This window comes from Scomber scombrus, chromosome 20, assembly GCF_963691925.1.
Source record: "Scomber scombrus chromosome 20, fScoSco1.1, whole genome shotgun sequence".
Classification (NCBI taxonomy): Eukaryota; Metazoa; Chordata; class Actinopteri; order Scombriformes; family Scombridae; genus Scomber; species Scomber scombrus.
In genome coordinates, this window is record NC_084989.1 from 13,519,501 (window position 1) to 13,543,157 (window position 23,657).

The 23,657-nt window shown below is 41.0% G+C and overlaps 1 protein-coding gene across 2 annotated transcripts in view; it reads left to right on the forward strand.

Moving 5' to 3' along the window:
• arfgef1 (ADP-ribosylation factor guanine nucleotide-exchange factor 1 (brefeldin A-inhibited)) overlaps positions 1 to 23,657 on the forward strand; it is a 51,619-nt gene that overhangs the window by 5,495 nt on the left and 22,467 nt on the right. Inside the window, exons 2-9 of one of the 2 annotated variants that reach the window (XM_062441196.1) lie at positions 13,665 to 13,695; positions 16,554 to 16,710; positions 16,943 to 17,089; positions 18,063 to 18,242; positions 18,711 to 18,764; positions 20,942 to 21,317; positions 21,996 to 22,124; positions 23,332 to 23,579. In XM_062441196.1, coding sequence (XP_062297180.1) covers positions 13,665 to 13,695; positions 16,554 to 16,710; positions 16,943 to 17,089; positions 18,063 to 18,242; positions 18,711 to 18,764; positions 20,942 to 21,317; positions 21,996 to 22,124; positions 23,332 to 23,579 — 1,322 coding nt within the window. The remainder of the gene's footprint in view (positions 1 to 13,664; positions 13,696 to 16,553; positions 16,711 to 16,942; positions 17,090 to 18,062; positions 18,243 to 18,710; positions 18,765 to 20,941; positions 21,318 to 21,995; positions 22,125 to 23,331; positions 23,580 to 23,657) is intronic. The other variant, XM_062441195.1, reaches the window with a different exon arrangement.

The following is a 23,657-nucleotide window of genomic DNA, read 5'->3' on the forward strand; positions in this document are numbered from 1 at the left end:
TTTTTGTGTGCTTCTCTGTGTCTCTCTCTCTCCTCATCCTTCATTCTCTCTCAACCTAACCGGTTGAAGCAGATGGCCGCCTGGTTCTGCTCGAGGTTTCTTCTTGTCAAACGGGAGGTTTTCTTTTTCAGCTGTCGCCAAGTGTTTGCTCATGGGGGAATGTTGTGGCTCTGTGAATTAAAAAGAGTACAGTCTAGACCTGCTCGATGTGAAAAGTGCCCTGAGATAACCTCTGTTGTGATTTGGCGCTGTATAAATAAAATTGACTTGACATGACTTGACTAACAGCTAGATTGACACGCTCCACTGACTCTTATGTTTTTTCTTTTTTTTTATTCAGTGGTCTTCATCTCCTCCCTAATTTCATCAACATCATCCCTTTTTTTCTTTAAGACAGAATATGTGTTGCAATTTTAAAATGCTCTTTAAAGTTTGTGATTGTTATTATAGCTTTTGTAGCCTTGGGGAGACATTCAAGCTTTGAAAGTTTTGGTTGAATCCATTGGGGAATTTAATTTGTTAACAATTCTAAGTCTAATATTTTTTCTGTCCTTTTTTAAATGACTATAATTCATTTTCTGAAAAACAACTGTTAACATACTGCATGTTGTATGTGCAGAGTGCTCCCTAAAATCTCTGTGAATTCTTTATTTTTGTGCAAACTCTAAACTACTGATGCAGATTTTAGAAATTCATTTTATCTATAATCTGCCATGTTAATGGTAAATAATCATTGATTAATATAACACTTTGCCAACTATGTAGAAATTTCACAGACAAATCACTCATCATTAGCACACCCACGCTTGAAAATTACAAGAATTTCAACTTCAGCGTTCACGATTAAGACATGTTTCCTGCTTATATGTTGGACTTTTTTTACACTGTGAGACTGGATTTCAAGTAAAACCCACATTGTTTGTTAGTTTCAACAAATTCCACCACATGTGTTGCATAGCAGTTGCAAAATATTTTGCCATCAAAGGGTAAAAGGAAGCTTGAACAGGAGCTGACAAAATCACCAAACGTCTCAGAGCTGTTTTCTTTTTTTTGCACCAAACCCGCAGCCACTCCCTGCATGGGCCACGTTTTCTTTTCTTTCTTGTAGACTTGGCAGACCTGGCAGGAGAGCCAATGGTGCATTACAGAGCGAACACACAGTCCTCCATGATAAACTGCACCATCATAGCCACCACATGCTCACCCACGATTAACACCAGGGCAGAAATGGTTTTGTTTGTTAATTATGGTTTTTACCATGACTCCCCAAAGACCCACTCAGCCTTCCTAAAAACATGAAGCACTGGAGTTGAAGAGGCAAACAGATGTTTGTACTCTTACTGAATAATAAAAGCTGCTCTGATTTGTGTACCTGACAGCCTTTTCACCAGTACCCTTCATATTGCTGACAGAAACGTATCAACAAAGAAATTAAAATCGGGCAGTTTTATTCTGATTTCTATGGTAACCTGCTGGTGAAACTGGCAGGCATCGCTGTGCATAAGAAAAAGCAAATGAGGGAAGCCATCAGCCGCATTTTGATGTCACCTTTATTTGTCAGAGTCGCTGTAAATATTCATTTCAGTATATTAGTTATTCTAAGGATGTCTTGCTGTGTGCAGTACAGTTTAAATTCTTGAAAGTATAAAACAAACAAAAAAGAAAAACATCCACGCTAGACTTGACTGGACATACTAAAAACTCTACTTTTAGCGAAGCAGGCATGCTTTGTGGCTGTGTCTCGCCTCCTTTTCATTTCCGGGTCTGCAGCTAACAATTATTTACATTTATGAAACTACTGGTTATTAAAATGTGGGACGGTAGTGATAAAAGCCCATCGAAAGTTTCCGGGGCCCAAGCTGTTGTCTTCCAAAAGATTTTTCACATTTAAAACGATGTGTGACATTTAAATGATTATTATTATTAAAATTATTATTGATTAATTATCTGTTGACCGACGGATATAGCAGGAGGTTTCACCTGTGTTGTGTTTGTTTTAGTACAGTAAATGTGTGAGTATAAACTGCTCCACAGTCAAGCCTACTGCAGTGCTGCCCTGAAGTAGAGGGTGAAAGGGTGTGCCTGCTTTCTGTCTGGTTTCTCTCTTCCAGACTAAGTGCAGACACTTAAGCTGCTTGTAACCCCAAATGTTGACTGGTATTCAGATAATGAGCACTAGACTAGTCAACATGGCAATGCCAGTGCTTGCTCTGAAAGCATAAATAATTCTTTTATCTATCGGAAGAGATGGTTTACAACTTAGAGGGAAAAGTATGTCTTTTTTCCACCCTCTACTTTTTAAATGTATTTTCTTACTGATACCTCCATACATAATACATTTCTCTCCACTGATGCCTCCTCCAGTCAAGGGACAGGCAATAAATTAATTATACCCCTAACAGTTTCTGTTTCTGTATCATCTTATGCTTGTATTTATCTGTGGTATCTTGTATTGATCTTTCATCTGTATTCATCTGAGGAGAGTTGGTACTTAGCAAATAATACATCTCCATTATTAAGACGGAGGAAGTATTATGAGTAATGAGGTAATGTTATTCTGAAGAAATTAGGAGTTAACGTTCAAACTAAATTTGAAAAATAAATTGTGAATTTTATTACACTTGGTTAAATTTGTAATTGCCAATTAAAAGAAATGTAGATGTCTTTTACAACTGTCAACACACTGATTATTTGATTGGTGCAAAATCTGGGGCCGGGCTCTAGAAATAATAATTATATCATTTAAATAGGAGGAGACATTTTGACTTGTCATAGCAGGAGAATCACAGGTGCAATTAATAACATTAAGTGGCTCTGAAGCCTGCACGCATAAATGGAAAGCAGCCATGATTGATGTTATGAATTACAACTGTGCTGTCTCTGGTGTGACATGTTCAAGTGTTAAGTTGCATGATGTTACATGACTAGCTAGTAATTTGCCAACTCCACAGCTGGAAGAAGGGAGACAAGTTACATTAGCTGGACTCCTCTCCCTTCTATTATGTGTAACCTAACGACATGAGCGTGCTGCTTAAGTAGTAAGTGTAGAAGTAGAAGTAACATCTTGTTGGAATGTCAGCGAGTGCTTGTTAGCTTTTACTTTCTGAGTGGAATACAATTTTAACAGCATTATAGGTCTTCCCAAATCTTGAATGTTATAACAGGACAGGTTTTAATTTTCAGGTTTTTAATTTTATTTAAGGATAAATATCATGTATTAGGGATGTCCCGATCCGATATTTGGATCGGATCGGCCGCCGATATTAGCAGAAAATGCATATCAATATCAGATCGGCCTGCACGGGAAAATCCCGATCCGGACTCCCGATCCAGTTTGTTTTCAAAACTCCGGTCCGTGCGCACCGATGTAGGTAATCCATTCCAGTTTTTTTCAGCTTTTCCCCCCAAATCCGGTCCACGTTTTTCAGCACACCTAGCGACCTGTCCAGCATCCCACTATTTATTTTCTACTCAGCTTTTTTGTGTGTTTTGCTTTTTTAATACAGTTTACACTATTGTTTGCACTGATGGCTTTTTAAGCCTTGGTTTACACTGTTGTTGTTCAAGAGCAGAGCATTGATGCCAATTCAGTTTGTGTGGTTAATTGACTATTTATTATTTTGTCTATTTTGTGTTTATTTAACCCTGTTAAGAATAAACAGGTCAGCTTCTCATTACCAACCATTGTGGATTATTCAAACTAACCTAATTAAGTTGGCTAGTTGTTCTTAAGAGTAAAACCCTTTTCAACATGAGTATAACAACAAAATAAGTAAATATCTTTAATCTTTAATACATGCTTGGATCGGCCGGTATCGGTATCGGCCTATGCTAAAAGCTACAATATCGGTATCGGATCGGAAGTGCAAAAAGCTGGATCGGGACATCCCTATCATGTATGTATGAAGGAGAACCTGGGTGAGATCTTCATCATACCTTGCTGTTCAGCATGCTGGGCTTTAAAAGAGGGCGAGTATGATGAGGGAGGGCACTCTGACTGAATGAGTTGAGGATGTAGCTCACAGTTCACATATTTATCTTCTATTGACTCTATTAATCTCCAGCTTTTGCAGCACAATCCTGCACAACGATACTAAACTCATTTCAGAAGACAGACAATGCAATTCATAGTGTTACAGCAGAAAAAATGCCAAATCATGTATCCGTAGAAGAATTATTATAGAATGTATTTCAATAACAAAGCCTGTCGCTGAGTAATCAAGGCCTTGTGGAGGCAGTGCTTTGTGACTTTTTGACTAGAAAATAAGAGACTTAATTCAGCCATGTGAGTGAGACTAGTGATTAGACTTAGGCGTATGCAAGTGCTAGTGAGGGGGTTGGTTGGTTGGACACGCGCACATGCACAGACATAGCGTGCAAACACAGGCATGCGCACACACATGAGCGCACACACGATTAGGTAGCCCAGACAACGTCAGACAGTGTTTCCTTATTCCCCTCCAAATATAATTACTGCTGTGCAACCTTTCCTTTCAGTCTGGACAATGGAAATGTCAGGGGTCTGATTTGTTCTCAGGCTCTCCGCGGTGGTCACAGCTGCCCCATGTTTATCTGTGTTTGGTAGAAGGTGGAGGTAGACACCTACACACCTACACAGTACACACACTCAGATTAACCGATTTTAGCAGTGAAAAGCCGCAGTGTGATCTTTATTAAAAATGCTGTGGGCATGATCTTATTAAAAATGCTGTTGCTTGATTAATGAATACACCAGAGATGTAATATTTTTTAAAGCCTTCTTAATGGGGTCAGTTTTGGGCTCTGAATAAAGATAAAACTTTACGTCATGAAGCCACAATTTATGTCCATGGAAGTCTGGAGCCTCCTTAAGCTACCTCCTTACCTGCTTGTACAACCAGCAAAAGCAGTGGTTTGAATCTGGAGACACAGTCACCGGGACCACCTTTGTTTTATTGAGGTGAAGGCAAGCGGGCAGTGGATTGAATTAGAGCTGATTGCAGCTAACAGAGTGGCTAGCGCCAACCACGGGTTCCATGCCAGATGCAGATGGGCTTTAAGCTCTTTGAAATGGAAATGGTTCTGCAGAAGGCGGGATGCCCTTTTTCAGTCTCCAGCTCCACGCTCAGGTGATGGAAACTGAGTCAGAGAATGACCTCTAACCTCTCTACTGTGTGTGGAAATTGTCAGAAATGCATTAGGAAGGAAACTGTTATCATATTGCAGATTTTTCTGACACCCCACAGGGCAATATGTGATTGAGCTTCATTCAAATCCATCCTATATTTTTTCCATTATTCCGTCCTTATGCCCTTCCTTTTTTTATTAATGTAAAAGTACATGTATATTAGCATCTCACTACAGTGTTAGAGTGAGAGCATACCACCCTTCTTGGTAATCCTTGTAATATGAGCACATGCAATCACATGGCACGTGGACAGGAACCATAGAGCTGGCAAGAGACAGGTTTATATAGCTAATTTGTTTTGGAAGCCAGCCTCGTCCTTGTCCCTGCTTTCTCTTGCTCTTTCCCTTTTTCATTGCTCCGTCTATGTCTGAACCCGCCGTCCCCTCCCAGTGAGCTGTTTTCTCACTGCTGGTCTTGTGACGTAGTGCATAGCATCTCCAGAGAGTTGTCTGTTTATCTCTCTCCCTCCTGCCAGTGGAGCAGCCGCGTGCAGGCTCCGCTGTGTCTTAATTGATGAAATGTTAGAGCTCTCTGGAGAATTTTGGTGTGTGTGCACGTGTGTTAAATGTGCATGAGCACACTGCGCTATATCTGTGCATGTTTGATTATGATTTTGTGTGTGAACATCTTGCTGGCAGAATGTCTTATTTATTGAATTAGTGTTGATCCAGCAGCTTTAGTCAGCAAGAATATTTGCCCAGGTGTGTGCAGCCTCCCGGGCTTGTCATAGCAAGGCTCTACCTGCTACCCACACTGTTGCAGTCTGCTCTAAATGATGAGGAGGAGGAGGTGGTACGCTTTGAAGGATTGTTCCTTTTTACGCTGTCAAGTTTTCTCTTCATTTAATGAAAAGTAATGCATGAGCCTCACAACAATCTTAAGATATATGACTGTAGATTTATCTGCAGTTTTACTTTGCCTGTTGCATTTCAGGTGTGCCAGTTCTCATTGTTCTCCAGTAAAAACCTGGAAGCCATTCCTAACACACGGCTTTGCAGGCACGTGAATGGCAGGACAACATGAACAAATATGTACCAGCTGATTATTACAAATGAAGTGTCCACACTGACAGCATGCGCCATCAAGCAGAGCCCCCCTTGGGTTAATGACTGCTTCGCCTCTTTTTCAGCAACATTTTGCAGACATACTGCTCCTCACAACATTTTGCAGCTACTGTTGTTGGTTGGAAACTGCAATTGATCTTCTGAATTTTTTTAGGCTGGTAACAAAAAGACATTTTCTCTAAACCTTTGTGCCCTAACGAATTCACACAGATACACTACTCTCTTCACTGGTATTATAAAAGTACTATTGGAACCTTTACTAAACTCTCTAGAAAAGCTGTGATGCTAAATTGTCTTCAGGTTTATAAAGCTGTCAAGCATATCTTACAAAAATGTTTACTTTATTATTATAGGGCTTTATTTGTTCAATTTGCAGCAGTATAATTAGTTTTATAATATCTGAAATATGAAAAAAATTGAGGAAACCTTATGTTGGATACAAGATGAGTGTTTAGATCTCACACATTCAAAAAGTAAAGGTGGTAGTGAAGCAACTTTAGATAATGGGAAACATAGGTGGCAGATGTCAGGCCTTTCATTTTTAGCCGATCATGCAGTTTTTTAATCTGATCAGTTTAATACTTCTGAATCAGGACCTTCAGTGTTTGGAGTGAGTAGCTACTGGAGCTATTTATTGAATGTGATACATTTGATTAGCATTTAATTTTATATTATGCTGCTCATCTCATTTTCATGTTGTAGGTACAGATTGTGAATATGAATTAAGCTGCCACTGTGTGTTTTACAGAACTGAATGCTTACAATGCTTTATTTGACATGCAATTTCCAAATCAGGAAAGATCATGTGGAACCTCACTTTCTACTCATTAAACAGTCACTTGTAGCGCACACACACATAAGACATAAGTTTGGACAGGTGTACATTACAATAACACATGGGGAGAGGATTCCAGTGTTAATAGTTCTGGCTACTAGCTGTCGTCCCCCGTGGTGGACACTCCCAGCAGGCTGCTGCTGGCTGAGGAATACGTGGTCACGCCGCCCAGGCAGGGTGGCGCCCAGGAAGACTCAAATAATAATCTTTTCAGCAGGGAGAGACAGGGAGCGGGTTGTTGTCATGCTGATTTGAGAAGCAGTTGGGCTTTGATGTTATAGATTGTGAAAGCAGGTTGCCAGTCTGCTTGTTTGTATTTTCTTAAATGCAACATCATGTGTTGCAGCTTCACCCCCTAGTACATACAGTGTAGTAACTAAGGCTCACTTCAGTATTTATTTATTCTGCAAACATTTAATGAATATGCATGCACATCTTTTAGCAACGCTGTTTACTTTCGTCCAGATACACAAACTCACATTTAGAGCAATAAGGTGTAAACTGCAACGCTCCAGGGATTTTAGTAGTAGTTGATGCCACTGACTATATATGAACAAGTATTTATGTATTTATAAACAGTCTATGGTTGATAGAAGGGGAGCAAGTTTTTCATTCACTGTAGGCTCTGATTTCCTCCAGCCACAATCTGCTTCTAACTTTACACTCAGGCATTCCAAATTCATCCCCTGCTGATTCATCAGCCTCGTCTATACAGCTGCACATTTGCATTCAAGAGGCTGACTCCACCATTGTGTGGTTGATATCTAAAGCCGTGATCAGCTTTTGCCTGTAGCTCAGTGTAAGTGTGATTGAAGGGATCACTGATAAGCCATTTTGAAACAGGTATTAAATAAAGCGCCGGAGAAGCCTGTCTCTGCTCCTTGTCAAGTTCAGCGGCTGGGTGCGATGTCGTCGTCTTTCAGTCTGAATCAGGCTGTGTTTATCCCAGCATCGCCGTCAGATACTGCCATCTGAAACTGTGAGGTTGTTGTGTCTTTCTTTTTCCGTCTTTATCTCTCTCAGAATAACAGCTAGCCTACCCTTAAGATGACTCATTGACCCTCTGCCTACATATGGTGCTCTCCTACATTCATGCGTACCATCCATACTCGTGCTTCCTTCCATGTAAATGCATCATAAATACTGACAGTTGGCATTTGGTTGTTTTGCGTGAGCTGACTTCAGGCCGAGGTGCAAATCTTGACCCTCGATGTCGTCATCTCTTCATGTATTTTTCACAGACGGCCTTCTCGTGTAAATGTCGTATATCAGACATTGTTGTACTGAGGGACCTTGGCTATCATGTTTGCCACTATGGCCATGATATACAGGGATGTTTGCACAGTGTTGTCTTCACTTTACAATAATAGCTATGATTCTAAGGAGGTTATGTTTCATGAGTTGGTCATATTGTAATGGTTTGCAACATTAAACCTTGCCCGTGTGACATGTTTATGCAGACAGTAACTGATATGACGAATGTTTTCTGAATTTCAGGAAGTGTTGTACTTCCCCATCAGGAAAACAAAGGCTGTTGATGCTGTAGGTGCCACAATATCATATGCCAGCGGGGAAGTACCTGACTGGAGAGTGTGTACTTGACCGCATTCATGCATGTCCGTTTGGCGCTTTTACCGGCTCTCAGAAATCTCCCTCTGCACATTCTTGCCAGACTTGGAGACTGCAGTCACTCCGGAGCAGAGTGGAGAAATGATTAACCAGCTTTTGACTGACCTTCTCCCCAGCTTAGAGGCAGCTTTAGGGGGCCCTTGACTAGATGACAACCTCAGGGTATACAGGATTTCACACAAACTGAAACAAGAGTAAAGGGCTCATACTTAAGTAGCTGGACTGACTTTGGTCTGGACTGGAGGGGTTCTCTGGCCTTTGTGGACACTGCTGCTCAATCTGAGCAATGCAGCAGTAGCCCTAAACAGTTATACATAAATCTGACCCACTTGCCTCTTGATGATAAAAGATATAGACATGATCTCTAGGGGGGGAAATTGATATGCTAACATTAATGTTCGACTGTCATCTACTGTAAGGATCTGGGTTGAAGTCAGGGTAGGAGGAAAAGTACCTTGAACATGAGGAAAATGGTTGCCTGTGGGAGACGTGTTGAGATTCAGGGCTCGGCAGGCTGCTCTCATACATTATGGAGCTCTCAAAGGTTTTGTGTTGAGAGCTGGTTGGGGCTACAGTTCACTGGAGAGCAGGATGACTCCCTCTAATGTATCTGGTCAGTGAAATCGGTGTCTTATGCCGTTTGCCCTCTGGGGTTTGGTTAAAGGCAATTTCAGAGTCTTTTGGCTTTAGTGGTTTTTTTTATGAGAAGGACGATCCTGAGGTCTCTCTCATGAGGGACCAGCCCACAAATACAGCTTTAATCTTGTTCTGACCTGCTGAAGCATCAACCCATCAATGATAATGATGGAAGCATTATGATTGAAAAGTTGTAGCACTTTAAAATAATCAATAAAGTGAAATGATGTAATTTATTTCCAATACAAATTTGTTTTGTTTTGACAATTTCAAGTTAATCCATTTCAACAGTTGATAGATTGGCTCGTTACAATGTGATCAAAGCAAAAATGTATAACATTTGTGAGGCTAATAAGCTATGTCAGCATCTACTTAGCTGGATTTAAACATTTTTAGGGCAATATATGTATAAGGTATGATATGAGTGTACAGTTTATGGCGATATGGGTGGTGGTTTCAGTTTAGTATTTTCTTTCACTTAGCTGATTCACAAAAAGCATCCACACAGGCTTTTGGTCTTTTCATGTTAACTCATTAGACTGAAGAGTGTGTGCCACTCCGTTTTATCTGCACCACTGTTGTCTTACGAGCTGTGTTGTCTGCTGCTGTTGTTTATTCCTGGGACAATCTAGGACCCAGCACACAGCAGTATTTACCATAGTACTGCAGAGGTGAGGCAGAAGGAGAATAGGTAAATAAGTGACAAAAGGCGGCCATTATTGGGCTCATGATAGCTTGTAGAGAAGGAATACAAAAGCTTATGTGTAACCAACATTTTTTCAAAGCAAATGAAGCAAACCAAGATACAGAACAGCATGAACCTTTTGAACATTTCAAACACTACATGTGTTATAACTGCAGGCAGCATCAGAACTTGCCACGCATTAACTTTGCTTTTGCTAATTTTGGTACTTAATTAAATTATCCACTAACTGACATTCACTTTGATGTTTTTTTATGTACGCGTGTTTTTTTGGTCCCACTCGGCTGTCTGTGTGCGTGCTTGTTTTGAAACTATTAGCTAGCAGATCAATTGTGACTCGGCAGCTTTCATTTGCAGCTCACGTCTGCACAGTACCAGGCGTATCCAGAGCTTCATATTCAGTATCTGTTCTTTTTCATCACCACCACCACCACCACCACACAGTGTTGCTATGGTTTCACCGTTCAAATCCTGGGGTGCCAATTCCTCATCAACACTCCTGACACACACCAAGCTAATTATCTGACAGTTATTTACACAGTCAATATGACAATCCCCATCTCTCCCATCAAACCGACTGCTTGTGTGCCTGTCCGTCATCTTGTGTGACTTGCGTGTGTATTTGCATAAATCTGATAACCCCGTGCTTCAGAAATCCTTTCACGTGAAGCTGGTATTAAAAGCGGTATAGCCTTTGGGTCAGTGCATATTTATAAGGAAAGGAGTACCTCCAGAGTCTTGCAGTTAATTTTATATTGTGGATTACAGAGAAGCAGGGCAGGAAAGAGTCAGTCATGCAGCTTATTCTTCTAATGTAGCAGTCAATACAGTGTGATTGCACCGGTACAGTACTCTCTCGGGTCCAGCTCTATGAAGTTAGGCTTTGTCGAGCAGCAGCACTCCAGTTAAAGTGAAATAAAAGACCTGAATGCACTGATTATTCACTTTGATGAAGAAAACCTCAGATCCGATTGGTTGGTTGACACATCTCAAACTTTGAAGAGAATAGGACGAAGGCAGAGATCTTTAAATAATACTGATGAATATTCATGAGTATCATAATACAGTATTCATGACTCTTACAAGTGCTGGAACAATTAGTTAATCAACAAAGATTAATCAGCAGGCATTTTTGTTATTGATGAATTATTAAGGTCATTTGTTAGCAAAAGCACTTCAAAATGTTAAGGGGAGGAGGATCACTGATCTTTTCTCTGTTTTATATCAGATCATTATATAATAAGTTTTGGACTGATAGTAAAGTAGAAGAGTTAACTGGAAGATATCACATTGAAGTCTAGAAATTTATGACATGGCATTTTTCGTTTATTTATTTATTTATTGGCATGAAAAACAAGTCAGATGAATCAGTAATGAAATATAATCTTTTTTTCAGCCTTAATTATGATACAAGTGGCTTCAACAGTGTATTCTGTACATTCATACAGTATAATGTTTGTATGATCAGTACAGAAAGCAGCAGTTAATAGGCACAACACACCTCACTTATAAACTAAAATAGTTAACAGATTTTACCTCAGAGTTGGTAGATTAAAAAAAGCACTGCAATAAAAGCATTTTAATCGTATGCTCAAAAAGGCGGCACATAAAACAAACACAAAATAATGAGACGCTTTCCAAAAATGGCCCCTACATTAAAAATCTAAATGTCAAATCCAATATGAGAACTTGTCATCATTATAACAAGTAAATTGGCTGAGGCTGGTATCTCTCTTCACATCCACTCCTACGTCTCTCCATCTGTGTGTTTCCGTCTCTCGTCTCTCCGTTCTCGTTTGTTTCTGTTAAGTCCGACGCCTCGTACACAACGATTGCATCAGTCTGTCGGCTCGATCCCGAAGTCCCGCTCGCTTCACAATGAACGCTGCCCCCTCCGTCTTACTGTGGCAGCCGAAGTGTATTTCAGGTCAAGCATGCTTTAGCTTTATCCATCACGTGCTTCGAATTGAGTGCATGTACTAGAAATGCTGGAATATCTGCTATTGTGTCAGCCACTGGAAATCTATTAGGCAACAGCAACAGCTCTTTATGTGTGTTGTAAGGTAGCAGTGCCTTTTCACACTGGCTGCAATGAAGTGCTGCCGTTAGATTTATTGATTTGTATTCTTGCTGAAAATGATTAGTGGATTACTTGATGTTAATTAATTAATCCAAATCTATTTACTGTTGTGGTTTTAGCTCCTAAAATGAGAGGATGACTTGCTTCTTTCTTGTTTTATGTTTCTGTAAATGTAATATATTTCATGTTGACTATCTATAATACAATGGGAAATGGTGATTGGTGATTTCCTCTTATTTTTTTCACATTTTACAGACTAACTAACCAATTTATCATCTTTGAATGTAGTCACTCTTTCTCATATGTTGTCCATCCACTTATGTTGCACAGTATGACACTCTCAGCACGGTGCAAACACGCACACACATTTTAGCACAAAACAGTGAAAAATAGATGGACTTTGGGTCACGGGGCTACAATCGCATTCAGTCTGTGTGGGAATAATGGCATTAAAAGATGACAACATGATATATTGTTGGATCTCATGTCAGATCTGCATCCACAGGGGTTCAGAGCAGTCCATAAGGCCTACTGTGACTTTTTATGTCTATAATGAATGTATAAATCAGCATCTGTCAGTTTGAAATGAAAAATGACACTTTGCTTTGCTTCCTCTATACATGACACCACCCCCTCCTTTCTATTTCCCTCATGGTTAGTACAGTAAAACACGAGTGAAACAGGTTCCTAATTTAATTCCACCGAGTGTTAAGTGCTAAATATTCTCACCAAGTAGATTTCTTTGAAAGGACTCATAGGCTTACAGCAGTGAAATAATTGAGCTGTCATTGCATTACTCGGGTTTCTCCGAACCATCGCAGGCTGGTGCAGGTCTGTGAGGACTTTGCCGATTGCCACTGTGTTTTAAAAAGCTTCCCCATTGAAGGCTCCCTTTAATGTGTACCAATTGGCCCCTCTTACGCTCTCTCTAGCTCTATTTCTGTCGCTCTTTCTCTCTCATCCCCCTCACCCCGCCCCTCTATGTGTCTGTCTACCTCTTTTTTTTTTCTTTTTTTTTCTGCTTCTCTGTGCCAGTACTCAGCAAGTTCATACAACTGCTTTCATGCCTGGAGATCTGTGAAATAAACACAAATGTTGGCCTGGCTCACAGACACAGCACACAGAGTGAATAATGGTAACATTTTCGGGCTGAGCTGCAGCTGAGGTAATATATTTACCAGGCTTCGTTCTGCTCGGCGGTGAGACAGCAACAAAACCGTCACCATGACGACGCAAAAGACATTCAAGCAAAAAACACACGCACACATTCTTCAGCTGAATACTTTTAATGTAGGATGTATGCAGCTATACATTAGCGTCAACTAAAAGTGCATTAACACCAATGAAGTTGTGGAAGTGGGAGAGTTTTTCTTTTTCCTTCTAAAAAGCATCCTTCATTAATAAATGGTTTTCTCTCTGCTGCCAGGCCTGATATGTGCTATACTCCCCACGGTGTCATTAGCTGAGTAAAACACTGCAGAATTTGCATTCCCCAAGGCTGATGCTTTACTTATTTTACATATTTTCCTTTTCTTTTTTTTCTCTTTCAGAGGAAATCAAAGAGGAATCAGAAAAATTAAGGTAAGCATCTGATTAATCACATAATACAGTAAAGCATTGAGGGTCATTTCATGGGATTTGTGTGTGTAAGTTTCTACATGTTGGGCAGTGTAAAATACAAGGCTCAAATGCAAGCCTCTGTTGCTTTCTCCTGTGTTCAGACTGAAGGGGATTAGAACTGTGTGTGTGTGTGTGTGTGTGTGTGTGTGTGTGTGTGTGTGTGTGTGTGTGTGTGTGTGTGTGTGTGTGTGTGTGTGTGTGTGTGTGTGTGTGTGTGTGTGTGTGTGTGTGTGTGTGTGTGTGTGTGTGTGTGTGTGTGTGTGTGTGTGTCCTCTAGTGTGTTTTTGTTTGTGTCTCTTCGACTGGCCTGTTCCCAACAGCCCCTTGCTTTTTCATTAATGGCTTTCTTCACAAACCCCTGCCTAATGCTGAACTTGTTTGTGGTGTGTGTGTGTGTATATATATGTATGTACACAGGCTGCCAAGTAACGTGGGCCGTGGAATGAAACGTAGCATGTGTGCCACCTCTCTCCTATCCTCTTCCCCAATCCTTTCTTCCTCCTGCTGTCTCATTCTTATTTCCCTTTCACATTTTTATTCCTTACAACACACTGCCCCCCTCCACCCCCCACCCTCCGCCCCATTTCTCCCCATCCCTTCTTATTTCATTCATCCATTCACTTCAAATTAGCAGGACCAACTGTGTGCAAACTTTAATCTTAGGGTTCAGGACTCTAGATTAAAGATGGATAGAAATATGTGCAGCCACACCCGACTCACTCAAACACTGCTATTTTGGATTCACCTCAGGTACTTTGCAACTCTCAGCTATTTTCCATGTTATATAGATGCAATAGTCTCACAGTTCCACTCAGGAATACAATTTTTATTTTTTGTGAGCCTGCAGCCCGGTTTAAATTGCTTCTCTTTCTTCATTCATTCCGTGGCTCGGATGTACGAGCCCTGATTAAACAAGGACATCTTTGAAAGCATAACAGTATAGATAAAATCTTCTATCACACTATATATAATTGAATATCACAAAAGTGTTATACATATTGTGATATAATTGATTTTTTGGAAATTGAATGATTTGCTATTCTTTGTAAAGGACACTTAAATTAAGCTAATATGTTGTAATTTAACTGTAACACCACCTTAAAGAAGTGGAGAAGACAACATTTAAGACATATAAGGTTTCACCAAAGAAGGATTGGGTCTTTGTTCTAGTCTTAAGTTTTCAGTTTTACTTCAAAATCACTAGCAGGAGTCATTTGCATCAGGAAACAACAGCTAATAAATACCAGGTGTGTCGGCTGATTGTATCAGTTGATGATGTCACATGATGATGGGTGTGGTTTCACACAGCTTGTATCCAAAACAATGTCCACTCAAGAGAATATTAGCATTTTCTTGTTGAAAAATGACTCAAAATTATTAATCATTTATCAAAATAATAGTTCTAGTGTCTTTATTCCTACAACCAAATAGCAGACGACCATTATTATCAACTTCATTCATCAGTGACGTAAATCTGTTTTTCTGTACATCAGCAGTGTGGAGCTGCAGACTAAAACAGATTTAAAGTCCACATTATGTTTATAAGCAGACTAAGGAGGCTGGGGGTGATCAGAAGGGAGTAAACGCTCCTGCTGACATTAAGCAGTGAGAGTCCAGGAATAATCCAGGGGAGAAGAGCTCCCTGCAGACACACAATGGCTTAGAGAGACAGAGACTGGGTCAGGCCATACGGATCAGCTAACAGAGTGGATGCTCTTTGCTGAATCACAGCCTCGCTGTGATGTTGTTGTCCAAAACGGTTTTGAAGATGGCGAGAAGGCTGTTAAACAGAGTTCTTTCTCTGAATCACTGTGTGTGTGTATATTTGTAGCTCTTCTCTCTTGAATTCCTCTTTAACTCATGTTACTCAAAGCTTGTGGTCGTCTGATTTCAAAAAGCTCTCGTAATAGTTTTTCCTTCCCCTTACTACACTCTTCATCCTTCCTCCCCTCTTCTATTTCTCTTTTATGCACTCTTGTTCCCTCTCTACCTCATCTTAAATTCATGCGCTCGTTTCTCCTTTTTGTTTTCAGAATTTGCTCCTTTTTCATTTCTCTTTATGGCACTCTTCATCCCTCCTCTCTTTTTCTATTTCTTTTAACGGTGGCGCTCTGCTCTACTCTGCGAGGTCGTCCCTCTGAAAGAGCTGAAGTCATCCTTTTTCATTGCCAAGACATAAACAATGCAACCCCTCCCTCCCCCTCCTTCCCTCCCTTTCTCTATTCTTCCAGCAAGTGCAGTCTGGGTGTGGTGATTGTGCTAGGGGATGCTTTAAACACATGGCGGCTGAAAGCAATGGTCCATATTTTATGTCTGTGTCCCTGGTTTTTAGAAATACGGAAAAAATAGATGTATCATTTGATTTAGGATTCAGTAACTACTAGTCAGAGGCCTGGAGATGCTTTGTCAGCATGAGCACATGGTCTGAGCCTGAATAACAAACCTCAGGGACTCCTAACCCCTCCTTACACAGCTTAAGTGAAAAAATTGAAGCACTCAGGCACTTTATTAAATTCAGTGTAATAAAGATTCTGTTACTCTGCATTTCCCTCAGAGGAACAGGATGCAGGGCAAGACATTTTTTTAGGTTTAGCAGGAACTGTGGATGAGAAGAGGTTGTTCTGCTGTTCTTAGCGCACACATTTCCCATGCACTGTTAGTCATGCTGAGATGTCAAAGGGAGTGGGAGTGTGTCAGGCCGATTTTTTGAACCCTGCTTCTTTTCTAGTGACTCTGGTTGACAGACTGGACCGTGTGATCGCCGTGTTTATCTCACAGTCTCTTATCTTCTTTTTTCCCCCTGTATTGTTCCTTCCTAGTCCACCCAGTGGAGACGGCAAATCGGGTTCCAGCACTTTACCGCCAATCAAATCAAAGACCAACTTCATTGAAGCTGACAAGTACTTCTTGCCGTTTGAGCTGGCATGTCAGTCCAAATGTCCCCGCATCGTCATCACCTCACTCGACTGTTTACAGGTCAGCAGCAGGATGAGTCGGACTGCAGACCTTCCCAAATGTTTGCATGAGTGTTTCTATATGGCAGTCCACTGTGTGATTTGTGCTTATGCCAACATTGTTCAAGTCATTTGAAGAGACAACTGAAAGTATACATGAAGTAAATTCAGTGAAGTCATTGTGCAGAAATTCTCATAACAGTAAAGTCGAGCGGGTCGTATTCTCAGGCAAATTGTGTGTGTCTGACCTGTAGAAGCTGATAGCATATGGCCACTTGACGGGCAGTGCCCCGGACAGCACGGCCCCGGGCAAGAAGCTCATCGACAGGATCATCGAGACCATCTGCGCTTGCTTCCAGGGGCCACAGACCGATGAGGGCGTGCAACTACAGATTATCAAGGTGTGCTACTGTCCTCGTCTTCTGCAACATACCAGTTTGTTTCACACATTTGTTCAATGCTTCTCCAACCTCTGAAATGTTTTGAGACTCGAATGTGTTATTTTAACTTATGAAATTCATATGAAAATAATAGCAGAATTCCCTTTTCAGTTTTTACACATGTTGTTTAAATGATGGATTTAAAAAAAATGTATTTTGACATTTAACGGCTGTTAAATAGCAATAGTTTGATTGCTGCCTATTTTACAGTGTGAAAGTGTTCAAGTCACTATAGTTACTAAAACAAAGTTGTTGATCATTTTCCCCCATTTATTCCTTTGTTACTCACATCCTCTCAATTGTAGATAAATGTGATTTGTTCGATTTTTATCCTGTTAGCAGTTGACTAATGGTCTTTTTTTGCCATCTTCTGTGTTGCTGCACTTTGAGTAAAAATCCTTAAAGAAACATCATTTTAAATACATGCCCACATCTCACGTATAACTTATTAAATGATTCATGTGTATAGTGTTAATGTGGCTTCACACTTGAAGAGTTATGAACATATTAGCAGGTTCTGAGCAGGAGAGTTACCAGAGAAACCTGGTTGTTCAAGTCAGGGTTTTTTCAAAGCCTGACACTGACATGTCAAATTTCCCAAGAATTCATGGAGTGATGAGCATGTGGGAAAGTTAGAGACATACTGATATTTGACTAGTAGTGATGTTAAATGTTAGAAGCTTTCGTCAAGGTCCAGCTGGAAAAACTGGACTACTTTTCTGAAGTGTCCATGTAATAAAACAAAAGTATAGTAATGTAAAGCAAGTCATAACAAAACTGTGTATTTAAAATGTCAAATCATTCAATTGTGTAAACTAGACCTGTTTTACTTGTTATTTTTCATACAGTACATAATAGTAGCAACAAATATTTCCCAGTACAAGCCTTATCTTGGTGAAACACCCCCATCACTCCCTTTCTTTTCCTTTTCCAGGCTCTGTTGACAGCAGTGACCTCCCAGCACATAGAAATCCACGAGGGCACCGTCCTGCAGGCCGTCCGCACGTGCTACAACATCTACCTGGCTAGCAAGAATCTCATCAACCAAACCACAGCGAAGGCCACCCTCACACAGATGCTCAACGTCATCTTTGCACGCATGGAGAATCAAGCAGTATGTTCAACCTCCTCTTGGAGATATTAGATGCACAAACTCAAAAGTGAGAGAGAGGGCAACTCCTTTCTTGAGCCACTGGCTGACTAAATTTAAAAAATGGCAAAAGCAAGATAATGTATAGAACTGTTTCTAGGATCAGACAAACTGGGCAATTTTGAGACTCAAAAGTCTGTGAGGTGGCAGTTTTAAAATGCTGCTACGAATTAGCAATATGTGAAATATAGTCCAAATAGATTGTAATATAATGAAAGACATTATCTGCTGTGGGAAAGCTTTCTAACTGATGGTTTGCTCAAGCCACTGATTCCTGATTTAATTAAAGTCTACTGTTTGCTTTGTGTCCAGAGGGACATTTTAGGTGTTGCCTTCAAAGAAAAAAGCTTGCTCTAATGTCATCTTTTTCTTTTTGAATGACACTTTTCCCCCCTCCTCACCTGCCTCCCTCCCTTCCTTTTGGACACATAGCTTACAAATCACAAGCTATCTTGGTCTCTGGCCTCCAGAAAGCGTGACCGCCAGGTAAAGCGTGCAGGACTTGCCGTGACTTGCCTGATCAGAGCTCTTAAACTCTTCTCTGTGTATCTGTGTTTGCGCATTAAGCTTTTTCCTCATCCATTCATGCACTCATCAGTTTCCTTCCTTTGCTCCTACACTGCACAGGAGCAGGTATGCTGTGTACTTCTTCCACCATATGCTTGCCGTGGCTTTTGTTGACTTACCTACAAATCATCTCGCTTTCCTGCACCTATTTACATTTTAGTTTACATTTTAGTTGACATTCACATTCACTCCTGGGGCGTGGTAAGTGTTTTATATTGCAGGTCAGCTATGCCTGTCTTGTTCCTGATGGCTTTTTTGTTATTTTTCGTTTCTCCAAAGGCCTGATAGAGTTCTTTTAGAACAATGAGACTGGTATTGAGTCAGACACAGACGGAGAAATATAAAGACGCGGTCAGGGGTAGACATAGACAGACAAGGCAGACTTTGAGGCAGAGGCCTATTGTTGTGTTGTCACTGCCTGTGTAGTGTTGTGCTGCTGCACAGGGAGATCCACTCTCTGTGTTGGTGTGTAGATGTATCCTCCTGACTGCAGCTCAGCATGGTGTGATCACACACACACACACACTCACGCGCACAAACAGGGTTCGTCTCGTTCACCCGCACACAGACTCAGCCTTCACTATCCGACTGAGCTGGCATTTAAATAATGAGCTTAGTCTGTTTGCGCTGCCTCGGCTGTCCCCTCCAGTGGAGGTGCGTTTGTCTGGCCTTGTTACCGTTGCTCATATTCAATACTAATTGTTTCATTCAGAAGGCTGTGTCATTGAATTTAGTTACTTACATTTGAATGTGACAATAGCATCAGGTTCATTTAATTAGAGGCAAACACCACCTGACGGCAGTGTTTTTAAAAACAAGACTTAATGGGTTTAATAAAGGGAGTTTGTGTAACAAACAGATGTGAAATACAATTTTTGGTTTGCCTTGTGAGAGGGAAAAAAAGACTTTTTTTGAAGAAATGTCATGAAACAGATTGAATAATTATGACTCGTGGCTAGAAAGGGAGATGAGACAGACTACTTAACTGAAACAAATTCACATTGGCCATCAGTGTCTGCACATGGCAGATTTATGCTGTTAATTGCAGTTACAAATTTGAATTCATGTCTGCTGTAGGGGAAATGATCGTCATATATCACCATTGTTTTGTAAATGTGTCACACTGTTTGTATTGTCATCTTTAACCCATGTCTCCTCAGTTACTGTGCCCTTTTCTCCTTGAGTCACTCAAGTCTATAATTTGTTTTTTTTAAACATTTATCTCCAACAAATCTAAAAAATGCACTTGGACTGAAAATGCACCATGGGCTGTTGTTAATTTAGCTTGGCTGAGAGAATTTCCACTGCTTGTAATTGTTTGCTCTCTTTTGGAAGTTGTATCAGTGTTTGCTATGAGATAGTGAAGTGTGTTACTGTGCATATAAGTGCGTTTCACCTCTGTGATTGGTACAGATCAGATTTATTTTGACCTCCTCCATGAAGCAACGCAGTACCTGAAATACCAATATTGACCAACATGACACATTCTTTAGGCCACAACCGTGTGCAAATGTGTTGTGACCCACTTTTGGCTCATGACCTACCAAGCTAAAGCATTGCAACACCTTCCAGCGCTTCATATCAGAAGCAGTGGCAACACATGTCGGCCATGACACATCAGCCAGGACATGGCTGTGTGAAGCATTTTCCACCACAAATACCTTCTGCCACCAGCGGACTGAAATAGACCCAGTTCACCCGAGCCAGCATGAATCGATTCCACAAAGTTTGTCTCATTGCTCTTTTAGAAGCATGTCCTACTTCTCAGTGAGTGCATATTCATATACATTTCCATAAGAACACACATTGAATGTATGCTGACACAATCTAGAGACTGTGACTGTCTTTTGCTCGCCGCTTTGACATCCAAAAGCGTTGTGGCTCCGCTTTTTGGCTCAGTGAGCCCTCAGAGAATGTAGACAGGTCGTTCAAACATGTAATTGCTGTTTTTGAGTTTGTTTATATAATCTTAACATGACTTTTTCTGTGTGTGTGCGTGTGTGCGTCATGTGCCTGTTCTATGAATGCTTTTGCCGTTCTTCGTGTGCACTGTCTGCGTGTGTGTTGTTTTGTGTGTGTGTGTGTGCCGCCTTTAGTTGCAGGAAGCAAAGCAGCTGGAGAGAGAGCGGCACCGGCAGCACTCGCCGGTCACCCAGCACACTGAGCCTGACTCCCCCCAGCTACAGACTCACATCCACCCGCCAGCCAAGGGTATGATCCAGGAAGCCAACGGGCCCGTCACTCCGCCAACTCCAAGCACCAACATCCCATCCACCCCATCAACCCCCTCCACACCGGCCCCGGAGGGCGGCAGCAGGTCCGTGTCTGGGGAGCAGGAGGAGCAGAGGGAGCAGGAGGAGCAGGGAGAGCAGGGGTCAGTCTACGAGAGCCCAGATCCAGAAAACGGTTCTGGCTTTTGTGTGGCAGAGAATGAACAGACTGAGGCAGACCAAGCCACAGCAGCAGCTCAGAGTAAGACTGCTTATTCTCATATATTTTTGTGTCTTTTTTAAAGGTACCAGCACCATCATGATGTTTTTTGAACAATACCACCTTTCAAATAAAAAAGTCCTTTGTGATTATGAACCCTTTTTTTAGGTCTGCCATTTAAATCATATCTTCTGGTGTTATCGTGCCGTCAGATTTGAGAAACATCCCATTTCACAGTGCCAAATACTGTTAAAGTGTGACTTCAGATTTATCAGGCTCCACTCACGCTTATGATTAAACCAAAGAAATGGTTAAATCACATATTTTCAGCTGTTTTGCATATCTGTTGAGCTTTGTGTTTATGTGAGGCTGCTACGTTTGATGATTAAAATATCCTGATTTACATCCTGAATATGCACGATAAAAGCCTCATTTGCCATTTTGCTTTCTTTTCTTTAATTTCATTAAAGAAAAGAAAGCATTGAGAGCAAGTGTTTACTGTTGCGAAGCATTTGATAGCACATTCAGCACTACAATGGCTTATTCACCAAGACAACTGTAGGATGTAAAGAGCAGGATGAAACATATTTTCAGTGACATTGTAACGTTGAACACTCTGTCCCAGAAAGCTCTTTGCCTACAGCAGAACAATCTGTGTGTGTGATTGCTCTCTGCACCTTTTAGTTGTGAGTGTATGTCCTCAAACTGTGTGTTGTTTAGATGCAGCTGCCCAGCAGCATCCAGAGGCAGGCGATGAGGAGGAAGAGGAAGAAACCCCAAACTATGAGGAGAAAGCCCAGGAAATTGTCCAGAGTATCCTACAGGAGGTGGTCAACACTGTTGCAGGAGGTGAGGCATCTTTTCAAAGACAGCCGCTAATTATGCTCATAAATAGAATGGTGGAGGATGTTTAAAATGATCTTTATTTATGGGACAATTTTTAATGCTAATGCTATTGGAGCCATTAAACTACTTTTCATGTAAATAAATACACAAGCACAAAAGGAAAGACTGCATTTGCAACCCACTGCAAAGTACCTGTCAAAATACTATTTGTTATTGTGTTATTATTCTGTTAGTAGAAAGTCAGTGAATGGGAGGATCAAAACTACTTGTCTGTTTTTTGTTCAGTGCAACTCATCCTTAGATTGCCCAAACTTTGCTTGCTGTTGACATTTTTGCACTGTAGAATAGAGGTCATTTGAATTTTCCCCTACCTCCTAAATCCCTGTGTAAAATGCTTTTGTGAGTTAGAGATTTTTTATGCAACCAATTCTGGCAATTTTTCTGATCAGAACGATTTTATGGACCTCCTGTTATTTGCACAGTTCTTAAATAAATATGGGGATAACAGAAAGGTGCACTTTTCATACAAGCTGTTTGTCAGATGACGGGCAACGTGTGCTTGCAGGCTGATGCCCGCTTTTGATAAATAACAAGCACCTTCCTGGGTACAAAATTTGTCAGGCAAGAAAAAGTCTTGGTAAATATGGCTGTCAGTAAATAAATAACAGCCTCAGTTCCTGCAAAGTTACACTTCAATTTTGGGTCAGGTCAAGCTCCCTCGAGTTGCCTCAGATGTTGACAAAAAGAAGGCAAAGCACTCTTTCTTTGTGTGGGAAGTTGTTGTTTTTTTTTCCAAAAAAAAAAATCTGCTGTTCTCCTAAAAGCATTATTAACTTCTACACACAAAAGAATAGTGCTTCTGCTTCCTTTTTCAAATACACTTTTAGCCTTGAGCAGCAATTTGACAAACAGTGCTTTAATGGTCAGACGGAGAACTGAATAGAAATGCACTCAAGTATCCTCTCTGAATTTTCCCTTAGACACTGTCGAACATGCTGCTTCTATACAATGTGCCACTTTCGTTTTCTCTTTTTGTATTTGACCAGAACATCATGTCAAACTCAAAGATCTTGACAGTTAAATGTTGCCTTGCAGGTCACAAAACCTGTAGTCCTGGTCGAGCATGTTTAAAGGTGTTTGATTATCTGCATGTTTAAACTAGAGATAAGTGTGTCAATCTATTTCCCCCGCTGCTCCATCATTACCACAGGGCACTGCCTGGACCCTGCAAACCTCTGCTCGGACACTAAGGAGTCCGGTGTTGAGAGCGAGCAGGCAGAGTCGGAGCCAGCTGAAGCAGTGACAGAGGGCACCCAGTGCTCCATGGAGGACGAGGGCACCCTGGGCAGCGACAGTGAGCACGTCCATGCCAATGGCATCCCCGGCACGCCTATTTCCGCCAGCTTCACCCCTTCGCTGCCTGATGACAGACTGTCTCTCTCGTCCAATGACACTCAGGTGAAGGACAAACCTGTTTTTAAAAGAATTATAGCCCATTACGTTTCTGTTGTAACATTAAGACAAATTACAATCTGA